A 16,627-nucleotide genomic window follows, 5' to 3' on the forward strand; every position below is an offset into this window, starting at 1 on the left:
GCTGAAGATGCCACTGATTCCCCTGCTAATCAAGGTAAGAATATTCTAATTGTAGGAGATTCTCAGGTAAGATATATGGACCATGCTTTTTGTCTTAGTGCTAGGGGTAATGACATTGGGAAGGGCAGGAGCCAGGAGCTGCTGGATGAGCACAGGTCAGCCATACAAGTAGTCAGGTCTAAGGGAGGGATCCAAGTCATATGTAGCATCTTGCCTAGAAAGGGAGTGGGCAATGAATGGATGTCTAGGGCAATTGGTATAAATTGCTGGCTAGACAGGTACTGAAAGGAACTTGCAATCCCATTCATTGATAACTGGAACACCTTCTATGACAAACGTGATATGTATGCAAGGGATGGGGTTCATCTCTCTGGGGTTGGAATGGTTGCATTAGCCAATTCGATTGAGGGGGTAATTGATGACTTGTCTAGGACGTTGAACTGATAGATTATAGAGGTATGAGTGTTTGTGGGAAACAATCAGGCTGCAGTATTAGGGTTGAAAACAGCAGATGTTACCGTGATACCTCAGGGATATGTTTGGAAGACAATATTAAAAAAAAAGTTGCTAGTAAAGGCAAATCAATTGATGAACAAAGAGAGATAGTAGGGGGCAACGAGTGACTAGCTCCTTTAAGGTTTACTATACAAATAGTATTAGTCTAAGAAATAAGATAGATGAGCTAAGATTACTTGCAAGTGCAGGTAATATAGATATTATTGGTATAACAGAGATCTGGTTCATCCTTATGTTGCCTTATGAATGCAACATTCAGGGTAATAAATTATTCCACACTGATAGGGTCAACAGGAAGGGTGGTGGAGTGGCGATATATGTCAGAGATAATTTAAATTGTCTTAGACATTGTATAAGGTTAGAAACATTGGACACAGAATCTGTTTGGCTACAGTTTATCAAGGGTCGTGACAAATTAATTTTGGGTTTGATTTATAGGCCCTCAAACCTTGACAGAGAGTGCAGTAAGCTGTTATGGGACGAAATTTATAAGGCAAATAGATATGAAAATGTTGTGTTAATGGGAGATTTTAACTTTAGACAAATTGATTGGCACAATATGACAGGAAATTTTGGGTCTATTGACTTTCTTGATACGGTTTAGGATAGCTTTTGAGAACAGTTTATGACAGAACCAACTAGAGGAAACAATCTGCTTGACTTGGTTCTTGCCAATAAAGAATCACTAATTAATAATCTTGAGGTTAATGATGAGCTTGGGGAAAGTTATCACAGATCACTTAGTTTCAATATATCATGGAATTACCCAGATAACTGCAATCAAATCTCTGTCCCAGATTTTCGCTTGGCCGATTTCATGGGACTGAGAAATTACCTGGGTGGGCTAAATTGGGATGACCTGACTATGGGTCAGGTAGGTGATCTTGGTTGCCAATACGACTTTTTCAGAGCATAGTTCTAGCTGCTCAGACAACTTTTGTTCCGAGTAGGGAAATTATATCTAACAAAAGTGATCCCAGTTGTAATCCTGAAGCACTATTGAATCTTACTAAATTCTAATGGATAATTGGACAAGTATACTGACTACTTGTTACAAAAACCCAGTAACAGGCTGGATGCTAGAAGGGCAGTCCTTTCTAGTATTCACTGGAGATCTCTATGCTTATTATAAATCACATTTTTTGTAACACAGACAAATAGAGAAATTAAAACCTAACAAATCCCCAGGCCCTGATGAACTGTTTGCAAGAGTGTTAAAGGAATGTAAAGAGGAACTTAGCATACCTTTGGCTGATCTTTTCAAAATATCACTACAAACTGGCATAGTGCCTGATAAGTGGAAAACGGCAAATATAATACCTATTTACAAGGCAGGTAACAGGTCCTTAGCTTAGAACTATAGACCAATAAGCCTTGCATCCACAGTGGGAAAATTTACGGAATCAATAATTGCCGAAGCAATTCGTAGCCATCTTGATAGGCATAAATTGATTAATGAATCTCAACACGGATTTACAAAGGGGCATTCCTGTCTTAATTAAGAATTCACTAAGGTTTTTGAGGAGGTAGATCATGGTAATGAATATGATATTGTGTATATGGACTTCAGTAAGACTTTCGATAGAGTTCCACATCAGAGGCTATTGAGGAAACTCAAGGCACATGGAATAGGAGGAGAATTTTTTTCCTGGGTAGAGGCAAGGCTGACAAATAGGCAGCAGAGAGTTTACATAAATGGGGAGAAATCAGAATGGGGGTACATCACAAGCGGTGTTCCACAGGGGTCAGTGTTGGGCCCGTTGTTCACAATATACATAAACGACATATTGAACATTAAAATGGTATAAAATACCGACAGGTTGTTAGGTAAGACACATATGCAACAGTTACGTATCTTTATTTCGAAACGTTTCGCCTACACAGTAGGCTTCTTCAGTCGAGTACAGAAAAGTTGATAGAAGCAGAAGATACTTGAAGACGATGTAATCAGTCCATTACCCTTAAAGTTTTGAGGTGGTCAGTCCCTCAGTCTGGAGAAGAGCATTGTTCCATAGTATGAAACAATTGGCCCTTCTGTATATAGGATAGTCATTGATGTTAGTAAACATTCTTTATTTGTTCGTCACCCCTGTTTACTCCGTCCCTTTTCTCTCTGCCTACATTCACTCTTGTCTTCTCTTCAGTTACCACATCTCTATGTTCATGTAGCCTCTCACTTTTCCCTGTCCCCTTGGGAAGTTCCGGCTGTTCATGTCTGTTCTTTCCCACTGCCATGCGCGAAAGCACAACTACCTACGATGGCTTCCCACTCTCTTTTTCTTGAACACTTCTGTTCTCATTCTCATGCTATCGCAGTGTACAACGGTGAATCTAAGTCTTCTGACGGCATCAGATTCACAGCAGTGTGTCCGGACAATGTCGTGCAAGGGCATTTATTACCCTCAGCATTTTTACGGCTGAACTGTGTGTCATTCTTGTAGCACTTATCTGTGTACATCTATGCCTGTGTCACCATTGGTGGTCATTTCAGACTCCCTTAGTGCTTTACAGGCAATACGGAAATTTGATACACCTTACCCCCTAGTTCTTTGTATCCAACTTTGGTTACACAGTATCTCTAGCAAACACAAAGATATTGTTTTTTGCTGGGTCCCTGGTCATGTTGACGTACAGGGTAATGAACAGGCAGACACTGCTGTGCGGTCAGCAGTACATGGCCTCCCAGTTTCATATAGAGGTGTTCCATTCACAGACTATTTTGCTGTAATTGCTACTCATATTCACACTCATTGGCAACAACGTTGGTCTGATCTGCTCCATAATAAAAACTTCGTTCTGTTAAGCCAAGTATAGGTTTCTGGTCGTCTTCTTGTCATCGGTGTCGAAGTTGGGAGACTACTCTCTCCCGTCTTCGCATCGGCCACACTTTTCTTACTCACGGGTGTCTCATAGAGAGGCGTCCTGTTCCTCTCTGTGAGAATTGTCAAGTTCCAGTATCTGTTAGCCACATTCTGTTGGACTGCCCATTCTATCAACAAGCATGCAGAATTTACCTTCAACGTCGTCTCCTCTCTGCTGCCCTTTCCTTACTTTCCCTTTTTGGTGACGGACCCTCCTTTAATTCAGAATCATTGCCTTTTTGACAGCAACTGATTTACTACACAAACTCTGATGATGATGTCTCTGCCACTCTTCTCAGCCCTTTCCACCTTAACCTCTAGCTACACTCTACCCCTGCACTACTCACTGCCCCGCTGCACTTCATAACCTAATAATCATCCCTTTCCCTCTTACTACCCATTACCCTTGCATCCCTCCCTGCCTTGCTGCACTGTATAACCCTTGTGGTTCAGCACTTTTTTCTGATTATAATAATATTTATGAAGGGATTCAAGGAAACCGGCAGGCCGTTTGGGATGTACAGTGTCTGCACTCTGAAGGAGGGGTGTTCCTGTTGTAGTTTTATATCGGTAGTGTAAGCGCCCCTCTGGCAAGACAGTGATGGAGTGAATTATGAAAGATTTTCTTTTTCGGACCACCTTGCCTTGGTGGGAAACGGCCGATGTTTTAATAAACTACTACTACTACTACTACTAATAATAATAATAATAATAATAATAATAATAATAATAATAATAATAATAATAATAATAATAATAATAATAACAATAATAATAATAATAATAATAATAAAGATTTTATGGAGGGAGCACTGGGTGAGCAGCTACAGTGGAAGCTGATTAAAACCACCATCACCGGAAATTCTGGAATTGACATATTATAAAAATTCATGTTGTTAACGCACCTGAGGACGAGCAGCAGCTATGAGGTCGTTAGCTAGGTCATAGTGACCTGCCTGCCGGGCGAGGTCAGCAGGGGTCTCTCCGTCGTAGGTCACCACACCAGGCAATGCTCCACAGGTGTAAATTAGGTTCCACACAGTATGTTTGTTGCCAAGCCTGGCCGCCCAGTGGAGTGCTGTCAGACCTTCGGCGTCTTGATAATGGAAGTGTCGAGTGTGACAAGCTGTTTCTTGAAGCAACTGAGGTGCCTTGGCCAGAGAAGTAATCTTGTTTGTTTCTTTTGCCCATTGAATCAGCTCCTCTCCCCATGACTCGTAGGCTTCCAAGCTCCTCTTCTGCAACACCATCAAGTGTCATTCAGTTCTCACACTCACACATAGTGTATAAAGCTAGAAAAAAACCTCTCATGTGATAACAGGAATATGTTCTCCCTACTCCACTTAACCACAGACAACATGACACTGTTTTAAACGTAATCAAATGGGTGCTTTTTATGACGCCGCCATGAGCAATTGAAATATGACATAATTATATAAGTCACATATTCGCGTTGCAAACTAATTAATAGTTTATAGTCGTTATTTATGATTCCGTTGTAGCCACACATAGCATAACCAAACATTACTTAACATACAAATAGGCTGCAAACTAAACGTTCAAGTGTGACATAGTCATTAAGAGGCCGGGTTGGCTCTCAACTCAACTTAGTTAAATTTATATTTAGAAATTATAAAATGCCTTCTGTTATACAATGAAAAAAAAATCTGTGATGACTTATGCTTCTTGAGTATAACAGTACAATTGGAAAGGACTGGCCAAGTGAAAAATTTAACATTCAGCATCAGAATTTTTAGAAAAAAATGCTGTACAACATCCATCATATCACTAAAGCTAAAATGCATAATTTGTTCAACTAAAATTATGTTTGTGTATAAGGAAGTTGCATAACCCATACGGGTTTGTTGCATGCCTTAAACATAATACTAATATGTATAACTGGAAAATAAGAGGTAATCGGCCAGACAGAGATGTACTCTCACACATGAAACTCTGAGGTAGACACAAGTTTATTTTATAACACCGTCAGATTGTGATTATACAACTGTGTAGCTGTTATCGTCACCTCGTATCGAATCCCAACCAGGATATAGCCTATGACACTTAGGTAATCTTTAAATACCTATTTACTTCTAGGTGAAAGAGGAAAATCATGTAAGGGACTAACATCCGGATACCTATTTAATGTTAAAAGAATACAGCAGATGATCCTAGACTCACTCTTCGTCTCGACTCAGTATTGTAAAATTTCGATTATGAGTCAATATTTTCATTTACCAGTCATGGGTACTGAGGCCTTGAGAAAATTAAAATAGGTTCTTGAAATATGCATGTTGAGATTACGTTTTTATTACCTTTAATAGGTTCTTGAAATATGCATGTTGAGATTACGTTTTTATTACCTTAAATGAGCACTGTCTCTATACATGTTTTCCTTGTACAACTGTTGGTCAAAACTTAGAATTTGATATTATTCGCATTTGTCAACTTCAAAGCATCTAAGGCTTTACTATTTCTAATTATATCAAAATAATTTTTGCATTCAATATAATCTAAATAAATATTTGACAACTTCTAGTTCACAATTGTTGTTATAATTATTAACTTACATTCTTTGTAATATTATTTTTATTTACATATTTTCTTTATTTTTAAATGCAAAAATTTTGCATTTTGTATGTGAACGGTGTTGACCGTTTTCTTATATTTATAGTGACTGTTCCTAGGAAATATAATCAACTTGAAAACTGAAGTTGGCACAGAAATTTTGTAAAGTTTCCTCAAATATAAATTACATAAGCTACACCACGAGCGGGGATTGAACCCGCGATCAGAGAGTCATAAAATTGCAGACAGACGCGTTAGCCACTGGGCCAGCTAGCTACAATAAGATTCATTCAACTAGGTGTATTTATGCATCATTCTGGAGTTTTATGACTCTCTGATCGCGAGTTCAATCCCCACCCCTGGTATGGCTTGTTTGCAATCTTGTCTTTACGATTTCATGAATCATAAATGACAGAAGTACGACATATTACTTAACTTAATCAAAGAATGGAAAATTATTTTTTTTTTTATTAACACATCGGCCGATTCACACCGAGTCAGGGTGGCCCGAAAAAGAGAAACTTTCACCATCATTCACTCCATCACTGTCTTGCCAGAAGGGTGCTTTACACTACAGTTTTTAAACTGCAACATTAACACCCCTCCTTCAGAGTGCAGGCACTGTACTTCCCATCTCCAGGACTCAAGTCCGGCCTGCCGGTTTCCCTGAATCCCTTCATAAATGTTACTTTGCTTAATCTCCAATAGCACGTCAAGTATTAAAAACCATTTGTCTCCATTCACTCCTATCAAACACGCTCACGCATGCTTGTTGAAAGTCCAAGCCCCTTACACACAAAATCTCCTTTACCCCCTCCCTCCAACCTTTCCTAGGCCGACCCCTACCTTGCCTTCCCTCCACTAAAGATTTATACTCTCTCGAAGTCACTCTGTTTCGTTCCATTCTCTCTACATGTCCGAACCACCTCAACAACCCTTCCTCAGCCCTCTGGACAACAGTTTTGGTAATCCCGCACCTCCTCCTAACTTCCAAACTACGAATTCTCTGCATTATATTCACACCACACATTGCCCTCAGACATGACATCTCCACTGCCTCCAGCCTTTTCCTCACTGCAACATTCATCACCCATGCTTCACTCCCACATAAGAGCGTTGGTAAAAAAGAGCGTTGGTAAAACTATACTCTCATATATTCCCCTCTTTGCTTCCGAGGACAAAGTTCTTTGTCTCCACAGACTCCTAAGTGCACCACTCACCTTTTTCCCCGCATCAATTCTATGATTCACTTCATCCTTCATAGTCCCATCTGCTGACACGTCCACTCCCAAATATTTGAATACATTCACCTTCTCCATACTCTCTCCCTCCAATCTGATATCTTATCTTTCGTCACCTAATCTTTTTGTTATCCTCTTAACATTTCTCTTTCCTATATTCACTTTTAATTTTCTTCTTTTACATGCCCTACCAAATTCATCCACCAGCTTCTACAACTTCTCTTCAGAATCTTCCAAAAGTACAGTGTCATCAGCAGAAAGAAATTGTGACAACTCCCACTTTGTGTTTGATTCTTTATCTTTTAACTCCACGCCTCTTGCCAAGAACCTCGCATTCATTTCTCCTACAACCACATCTGTAAATACATTGAACTACCACGGTAACATCACACATCGTTGTCTAAGGCCCACTTTTTCTGGGAAATAATTTCCCTCTGTCCTACATATTCTAACCTGAGCCTCACTATCCTCATAAAAACTTTTCACTGCGTTCAGTAATCTGCCTCCTATACCATACACCTGCAACATCTGCAACATTGCCCCCCTATCCACCCTGTCATACGCCTTTTCCAAATCCATAAATGCCACAAAAACCTCTGTAGCCATATCTAAATACTGTTCACCTATATGTTTCACTGTAAACACGGTTTACACACCCACTACCTTTCCTAAAGCCTCCTTGTTCATCTACTATCCTACTCTCCGTCTTACTCTTAATTATTTTAATAATAACTCTACTATACACTTTACCAGGTATACTCAACAGACTTATCCCCCTATAATTTTTGCACTCTCTCTTTTGTCCCCTTTGCCTTTATACAAAGGAACTATGCATGCTCTCTGCCAATCCCTAGGTACCTTACCCTCTTCCATACATTTATTAAATAATACCTCCAACCACTCCAAAACTATATCCCCGCCTGCTTTTAACATTTCTATATTTATCCCATCAATCTCAGCTGTCTTATCCCCTTTCATTCTACCCAATGCCTCACGAACTTCCCCCATACTCACAACTGGCTCTTCCTCACTCCTACAAGATGTTGTTCCTCCTTGCCCTATACACGAAATCTTAGCTTCTCTTTCTTCATCAACATTTAACAATTCTTCAATATATTCCCTCCATCTTCCCAATACCATTAACTCTCCATTTAATAACTCTCCTCTCCTATTTTTAACTGACAAATCCATTTGTTCTCTAGGTTTCCTCAACTTGTTAATATCACTCGAAAATATTTTATTATTTCCAGTAAATTTGTTGATAACATCTCACCCTCTCTCTCATTTGCTCTCTTTTTACATTGCTTCACCACTCTCTTAACCACTCTTATTCTCTCCTTGCATCACTTCTACTTAGTAACAACCACTCATATGCTAACTTTTTCTCCCTTACTACTCTCTTTACTTCATCATTCTACCAATTGCTCTTCTTCCCTCCCGCACCCACTTTCCTGTAACCACAAATTTCTGCTGAACACTCTAACACTATATTCTTAAACCTACCCCATACATCTTCGACCCCATTGCCTATACTCTCATTAGCCTATCAATCTTCCAATGGTTTTTTATATCTTACCCTAACTGTCTCCTCTATTAGTTTATACACCTTCACCTCTCTCTTACTTGCTGTTTCTATTTTCCTTGTATCCCATCAATCTTTTACTCTCACTGTAGTTACAACTAAAAAGTGATATGATACATCTGTAGCCCATCTACAAACATGTACATCCTGAAGTCTACTCAACAGTCTTTTATCTACCAATATGTAGTCCAACAAACTACTGTCATTTCGCCCTACATCATATCTTGTATATTTATTTATCCTCTTTTTCTTAAAATATGTATTACCTAAAACTAAATCCCTTTCTATACAAAGTTCAATCAAAGGGCTCCCATTATCATTTACACCTGGCACCCCAAACTTACCTACCACACCCTCTCTAAATGTTTCTCCTACTTTAGCATTCAGGTCCCCTACCACAATTACTCTCTCACTTGGTTCAAAGGTTCCTATACATTCACTTAACATCTCCCTAAATCTCTCTCTCTCCTCTACACTCCTCTTTTTTCCAGGTGCATATATGGTTATTATGACCCAGTTTTCGCATCCAGCCCTTATTTTAATCCACATAATCCTTGAATTTACACAAGTACATTCCCTCTTCTCCTTCCATAACTGATCCTTCAACATTATTGATACCTGTTCCATAGCTCTAACTCTCTCATATACTCCTCACCTAATCCCATTTATTTCTCTCCACTGAAACTCGCCTACCCCCTTCAGCTTTGTTTCACTTAAAGCCAAGACATCCACCTTCTTTTCATTCATAACACCAGCAATCATCTGTTTCTTGTCATCCGCACTACATCCACGCACATTCAAGCATCCCAGTTTTATAAAGTTTTCTCATTCTCTTTTTTTAGCAAATGTTTACATGAGAAGGGGTTACTAACCCATCGCTCCCAGAATTTTAGTCACCTAATACGACATGCATAGCTTGCGGAGGAAAGATTCTTTTCCACTTCCCCATGGACAATAGAGGAAATAAAGAAGAACAAGAACTATTTAGAAAATAGGAAGAAAAACCTAGATGTATGTATATATATATATATATATATATATATATATATATATATATATATATATATATATATATATATATATATATATATATATATATATATATATATATATATATATATATATATATGCATGTGCGTGTCTGTGTAGTGTGACCTAAGTGTAAGTAGAAGTAGTAAGATCTACCTGTTATCCAGCGTGTTTATGAGACAGAAAAAGTTACAGGTTTCTGTTTCACAGTCACCTGGCAGGACGGTAGTACCTCCCTGGGTGGTTGCTGTCTACCAACCTACTACATAAATTGAGAACGTGAATCAAAGCTGTATTATAACAATGGGCTACTGTGGCCCAGAGTAATGTGTGTAGAATAACTGCTTTAAAAGATGCTGTCACAGAAGCAGATGATTCAAGCTGTAAGACAAACATCAACCTAAATGAGGAACGAGTGTCAACACAGGTCAGTAAAATGCAACTCATGCCTGAGTGATACGGTGAACCCAGCTGTCTATATATCTTGGATTTACATAGAGGTGAAAAGCTGACAGAGATGAAGTATCACATTCAGAATGACAGAGACACACATACCTGGATGTATTTCACAGTTGCTGGAAATAAAAGAGTAAAATACACATAGGCTTTGTTATTTTTTTTTACCGAAAACTAAGCATCCCTTAAATATTTCGACGTTCCTCTGGTTCACTCCAGACACTCAGGATGGGGAAACAAACACACACAGTTATTATTATCACAACAAGTGGCTTACTCACTCGATAAACTAAAGGCTTTAAGGCTGATGAGAGAAAATAATCCATATCTTTATTTTTAAAAATTAAAGTACCACAAAATTCAGGCAGGTAACAGGTTCAAGGAGAAATGACAAACACAATAAACACAGAGAAACGAATACTGATGATCGTCAGAGAACTGAGCAATCGCAAGACGTCCGGGGAAGGCTGGGGTTAATGGCGTTGCATCAAAGGTTGCTGGGTATGTACGTTAAACACAATTATTTGAGGGAGGGTAGGGTTGCAGGCACGGGCTTGACGTGGGTGAGGCGGGATCTGAGGCGTTGGGTGACGGGTAGGGATGTTCAGGTGTGTGAGGGAATGTTGAGGTTATTGATATTTTCAGGGGACCCACGCAGGGTCAAGATAGGAAGACTGGCTGAGGTGGGTGGCGGAATAGGGACGTCACCGGAGAAAGATGGTATTCTAGCTTTCCGGAGGGATATCGTAGCTTTAGTGTCAGGGACTTTTGGGTGTTATAGTCTTAAGAGACAATAATGGAACTGGATTCTTGAGGAGTGTGTGTGCGTGAGTGGCACGTTCGGTGCGAGAAGGAGGGTGGCGGGAGCCGTTCAGTGCCGTTCAACCGATTTATTTTATTTTTGGTGTACTTTTAGAGGTGCATATGTAGAAGTATGTGACAAAGTTTCAGTATGATTGGCCAACAAACAACAGAGAAAATTTTTTTAACATGATTTTGATATATGACAGCATGACCTGACAAATTGGCACTACGAGTGGCACTACGAGTGGCACTTCCGACATTCCCAACTGTTAGAATACAACTAGCACGACGTTTTTACATTGCCATTTCATCTAATATATCTTATTATCATGGTAAAATAAAATACATTTGACAGAATTTTTGGCATTCACCAAAATATCTGCCTTTTACCCCTCACAAAATAAAAAATATTTGAGATATTCCAAAAAATCTAACGTTAAAATTTCAAACACACTTTGTTTTATATTGTCTGTGAAAATCATTTCAATACAATCATTAATAATGGAGTTGTAAAGCGAAATAAGTGAATAAGTTGCTTCCGAGATATAGGTCTAGAACGCCGGCTGGCCCGCCGTCTCAAAAAAAAAAAAAAATCGCGAAAATCGCGTTTGTTTGGGTGTATTTCTTAGTAAACTGATGTTCTAGTGCAGTTATCCTCTTCAATACACCGTTTTCTATCACTCACAGACCAAGCAATACAACAAGGAGACGAGGAGTAACACATTTATTTAATTTAATTTATTTAATTTAATATTTAATTTATTTATTTATTTATTTATTTATTTCAATTTGTGCACACATACAGAGGTACAAAAAAATACAGATAAGAGCAGTATGCCAAAGCCACTTATACTATGCATAGCATTACGGGCTGGCTTAAAATTAACTTAAGATTAACTAAGCAATGATGAAGTCAGTGATAAAACATTAATGTAAACAGATTACTATAAAGCACAAGTGAGTATTACAAAGATAGGTCATATGGTTGCATTCAGTTAGGTAGTGATTCTGTTAGGTAGTGTATTTAAAAAATAATAAAGTTAGATTCGGTTTTAGGTTTAACATTTATGTGATATAATTGTGAGAAACATTTAAGATATACAATTTATAAGGTTCAGTTATTCAGTATTTATTTGGTTTTGGGTGAGTAAGTGATCTTTGAGAAGAGACTTGAATTTATAATCAGGTAGTGTTTCTTTTATATTTACAGGTAATGAATTCCAGATTTTAGGGCCTTTTATGTGCATTGAGTTTTTGCATAGTGTGAGATGGACACGAGGAACATCAAAGAGTGATCTGTGCCTTGTGTTATGGTCATGTGTTCTGTTGAGGTTGGCAAGGAGATGTTTGAGGGGAGGGTTAATATCAGAGTTAAGTGTTCTATGTATGTAATAGGTGCAGTAATAAGTATGGATGTTTTGTATGGTGAGTAGGTTTAGTGTATTGAATATTGGTGGAGTGTGCTGCCTGTAGTGAGAATTAGTTATCATTCTAACTGCAGCCTTTTGTTGAGTAATTAGTGGTCTGAGATGGTTAATTGTTGTTGAGCCCCATGCACAAATTCCATAGGTGAGATAGGGGTAAATAAGAGAGTGATATAGGGCCAGGAGGGCTGACTGTGGAACATAGTACCGTATCTTCGATAGTATGCCTACAGTCTTGGAAATTTTCTTAGAGATTTGTTGTATATGTGTATGAAATTTGAGTCTATTATCAAGGTGGATTCCTAAGAATTTTCCCTCTGTTAGTTTTGTGATAGGTGATCCGTTTATCATTATGTTAAGAGGGACATCTGTAGCTCTGTTACCAAACTGAATGAAGTAGGTTTTGTCAATGTTTAGTGTAAGTTTGTTAGTCCTCATCCAGGTAGATATTTTCTGTAATTCGGTATTTACAGTATTGGCTAGCGTGACTGGGCTCGGGTGAGAGAAGACGTATGTAGTGTCATCTGCAAATAGTGTGGGTTTGAGTAATTGCGAAGCATTTGGAAGGTCATTTATGTATAGGAGAAAGAGAAGAGGGCCAAGGACACTTCCCTGTGGGACACCAACTGTAATTGGTTGCGCAGAAGAGTTTGCCCCATTTGCGTACACATATTGGCTTCTGTTGCTGAGGTATGACTTGAGGTAGTTGAGGGAGTGCCCTCTTATACCATAGTGTGTCAATTTTACGTGGAGCAAGTCATGGTCAACTGTATCAAAAGCTTTACGTAAGTCAATGAAGATCCCCAGTGGGACTTCTTTTTTCTCTATTGCAGTGTATATATGTTCTAGCATGTGTATAATAGCATCATTAGTATTTTTATTAGGCCTGAATCCAAATTGGCAGGGGTTGAGTATGTTTTGGGAGATAAGGTAGGAGTAGATTCGTTTATGAATTAATTTTTCAAAGATTTTTGAGAGAGGGTGTAAGTTGGATATTGGCCTATAGTTATTCAACTCTGTTTGGTCTCCTCCTTTGTGGATCGGGGTGACCCTTGCTATTTTGAGTACTGTAGGGAAGGTGGAGGATTCAATGGATTTGTTAAAGAGTGTTGCAATGATTGGTGATAGCACTTGTGACACTTTTTTGTATATAAAGGGTGGTAAGGTATTTAAATCTCCTGCCTTGTTTTTTAGTGCGTTGATAATAAGGGAGACTTCATATGGGTTAGTCGGAGCTAGGAACAGAGTGTTCGGGTAGTTGCCGGTGAGGTAGTCATTTGGTGGGGTATCTGAGCTTGGGATTTTATTGGCAAGGTTTTGTCCTATAGTGGAGAAGAAATCATTGAGTCTGTTTGCTGTTTCTGTTGGTGGGAGTTGGGGTTCATCTGATTTTGCTAATTTTATTTCGCTATTTCGTGATATCTTTTTTGTTCCCAGAATTTCTGATAGGGTTTTCCAGGTCTTTTTTATATCACCTCGTAAGTTGGATAATCTGTTCTCATAATACAATTTTTTTGCCCTTCTTATCAGGCTGGTTAGGATTGACGAGTAACGTTTTGTTTGGTCTCTGGTTATGTGACCCATTCTGTACTGTTTTTCATATTGGTGTTTTGTATTTATGGATTTGAGAATGCTGGGTGTTAGCCAGGGACTGTTCAGTCTCTTTGCTGTCATCTGTTTAGTTTTTTTAGGGCAGTGCTTGTTATAGAGGTATTGGGTCTTTTTTAGAAAATTATTAATACATTCATCAATATCTGTATAGGTTTCTAGCTCAGTGTGCCAATCGATGTTTGCTATTGCTGTTGTGAAGTTATTAATGGCTGCCTCATTGTGAAGTCTGAAGGTGACTTTAGTAGTGTCTTGGGGTAGTTTACCAAGAGTTGTTATGAGGAAAGTAGGGTAGTGGTCTGTGGTATTATCTGTAATTATGCCTGATTTTAAAGGGGATATGGTGTTGGTCCAGATGTGGTCAAGTAGGGAAACACTAGTCTCTGTAACTCTTGTAGGTTTTGTTACTGTTGGTAGTAACATACAGTTATTCATTGTGTTTGTGAATTCAGTAACGTGTGGGTCCTGGTCTTGCAGGAGATTTATATTGAAGTCACCTGAGAGTAGTAAGTGATCTTTGTTCATGCGTGCATCAGTTATCATACTTCCTAGATTTTGACTAAATTGGCTAATGTTTGACTGTGGAACTCTGTAGATGTTTATCAATGTGAGAGGTTTTTGTAGGTACTTGGATTTGAATTTAGCTATTATATATTCCCCATGTTCATCCCTTGTGCAAGTATTAGTGATACATTGTAGTTGGTCTGAGTAGTATATGGCTGTGCCACCCCCTTGTTGGTCTGGCCTACAGTTGTGTATGGCTGTGTATCCAGGAATGGAATAGACATCTGTACTATCAGGCTTTAGCCAGGTTTCAGTTAGTGTAATGATGGACATATTGGCATGTAAGGAATTTAGTAATGCTATGAGGTCATCGTAATGCTTGCTTAAAGATCTGATATTGTAGTTAAAGATAGTTATGTTGTTGTTGGCACTGAGAAGTGCCTTTGATTGCTCTGCAGTGTAGTAATTACAGTAACTGTTTGATTCATTTAAGTCATTAGATAAGAGGTTGGTATCAGGATCAATGCTTGTAATCATAAGATTTGTAGTGAATCTATAGTTTGAATTAAGTATAAAACAAAGTAAATAGTCTTAAGCTTAAAAAATAGCACCTAGATTATTTAACAAATGTAAAATAATGAGCTAAGGGACTAATACAAATAAAGTGATGATCAAATAGTGGAGCTTGGGAATATGGTAGTAGGTAGTACTATAAAGGTAATTTTTTAAAGTTAGAATTATAGTATAAAATTATATTATAAAAGGGACTAATATAGGTTGTGGTGAACAATAAAGTGGTAATCAAATAAATGAGCTTTGGAATATAATGGCAAAATTGTGAACTTATTCTACTTTAGCACCTAAGAATAGCACCTTGATTATTTTAACAATTGTGAATATATAAACTAGGATAGTTATATAAAGCTAAAATAAAGGAGAAAATATATAAGGGACTAAAATTAAGTAATGGTAAGCAAAGTTAAATGGACAGATGGTAGGAATTATAATATAAACTTATAATATAAAAATACAAATTGAAATGGTACTTGCAATTGCACTAGAGTCTGGTATAGGTTGTTGACAAGATCAAGATTATAACTAGATTTAAATTGACAAAATAAAATTCACAATTAAAGTACCAAAAGAATAATAGTAAAAAAATAACAGTGGTAATGTCTTGGTTATAATATGATAGTAAGAGGGTAGACAGGTACACAGGTACAAGGGATAATATAAAGGTTGGGGTTGAATATAAAAACTTGAAAATTTGGCTACAAAATGTTATGGGAAGTATAAAATAATGTTTAATCTACAAAAGTAAAATTGACTGGTAGTAAATATGGTGTTTAATAAAATTTTTAGTAAGTAATAATGATTACAAAAAAGTGAAAAAGTAATGTTTATTTCATTCAATATTGCACTGGTAGTTATACTTGAGGTTATATGGCAGTACAAGGTAATTAAGAGTAATCTAGGATAGTAAATGTGGTATTAAAACAGGTTAAGGTAATTAGACAAGTAATGGTTATTAAATGTCAAAAATGTTAAGAGTAAATTGAAATTATAGTAAAAATGATATTTATTAATTTTAGTAAGTAATATCAATTGATAGTATTTAAAAAAATATGAGGTAGTAATATGGACAGAGAAAGTATCAATTCAGCTAATGTTTAAGCGAACAATAGTAAATAAGAAAATCACATAAGGTGACTTATGCTTACTAGTAAAATCACAAAATGAGGTAGTTGATTTAATTACTAAGAGATTGTACAATGAAATTTGAACAATAATGGAGCAAAACGTACACTACACTACGTAGGCTTTTAGGTTGGACATTGTTTAGTTGTTCTCTGTAAGATTAGTATCCCTGAGAAATCGTGATAGATCATTCTCGTTCGTGATTGTGTACAGTTGACCTACATTTGTTTTCCTAACTAGAATTTTCCCATCCCGTGTGAAGCATTGGTGTATTGTGTCATTATTCTCTCGCTTAAGTTTTCTGACTCTATATCGAAATATTGCTGGTGGACTCTC

The 16,627-nt window shown here is 37.6% G+C and overlaps 1 protein-coding gene across 2 annotated transcripts in view; it reads right to left on the bottom strand.

Moving 5' to 3' along the window:
* Positions 1–16,627, bottom strand: part of LOC128692438 (serine/threonine-protein phosphatase 6 regulatory ankyrin repeat subunit B-like) — a 148,549-nt gene that overhangs the window by 46,160 nt on the left and 85,762 nt on the right. For both annotated transcript variants that reach the window (XM_070096500.1, XM_070096501.1), the window contains exon 4: positions 4,283–4,615. In XM_070096500.1, the coding sequence (XP_069952601.1) occupies positions 4,283–4,615 (333 nt within the window). The remainder of the gene's footprint in view (positions 1–4,282; positions 4,616–16,627) is intronic.

This window comes from Cherax quadricarinatus, chromosome 53 (genome assembly GCF_038502225.1).
Source record: "Cherax quadricarinatus isolate ZL_2023a chromosome 53, ASM3850222v1, whole genome shotgun sequence".
In the NCBI taxonomy this organism is placed as follows: domain Eukaryota; kingdom Metazoa; phylum Arthropoda; class Malacostraca; order Decapoda; family Parastacidae; genus Cherax; species Cherax quadricarinatus.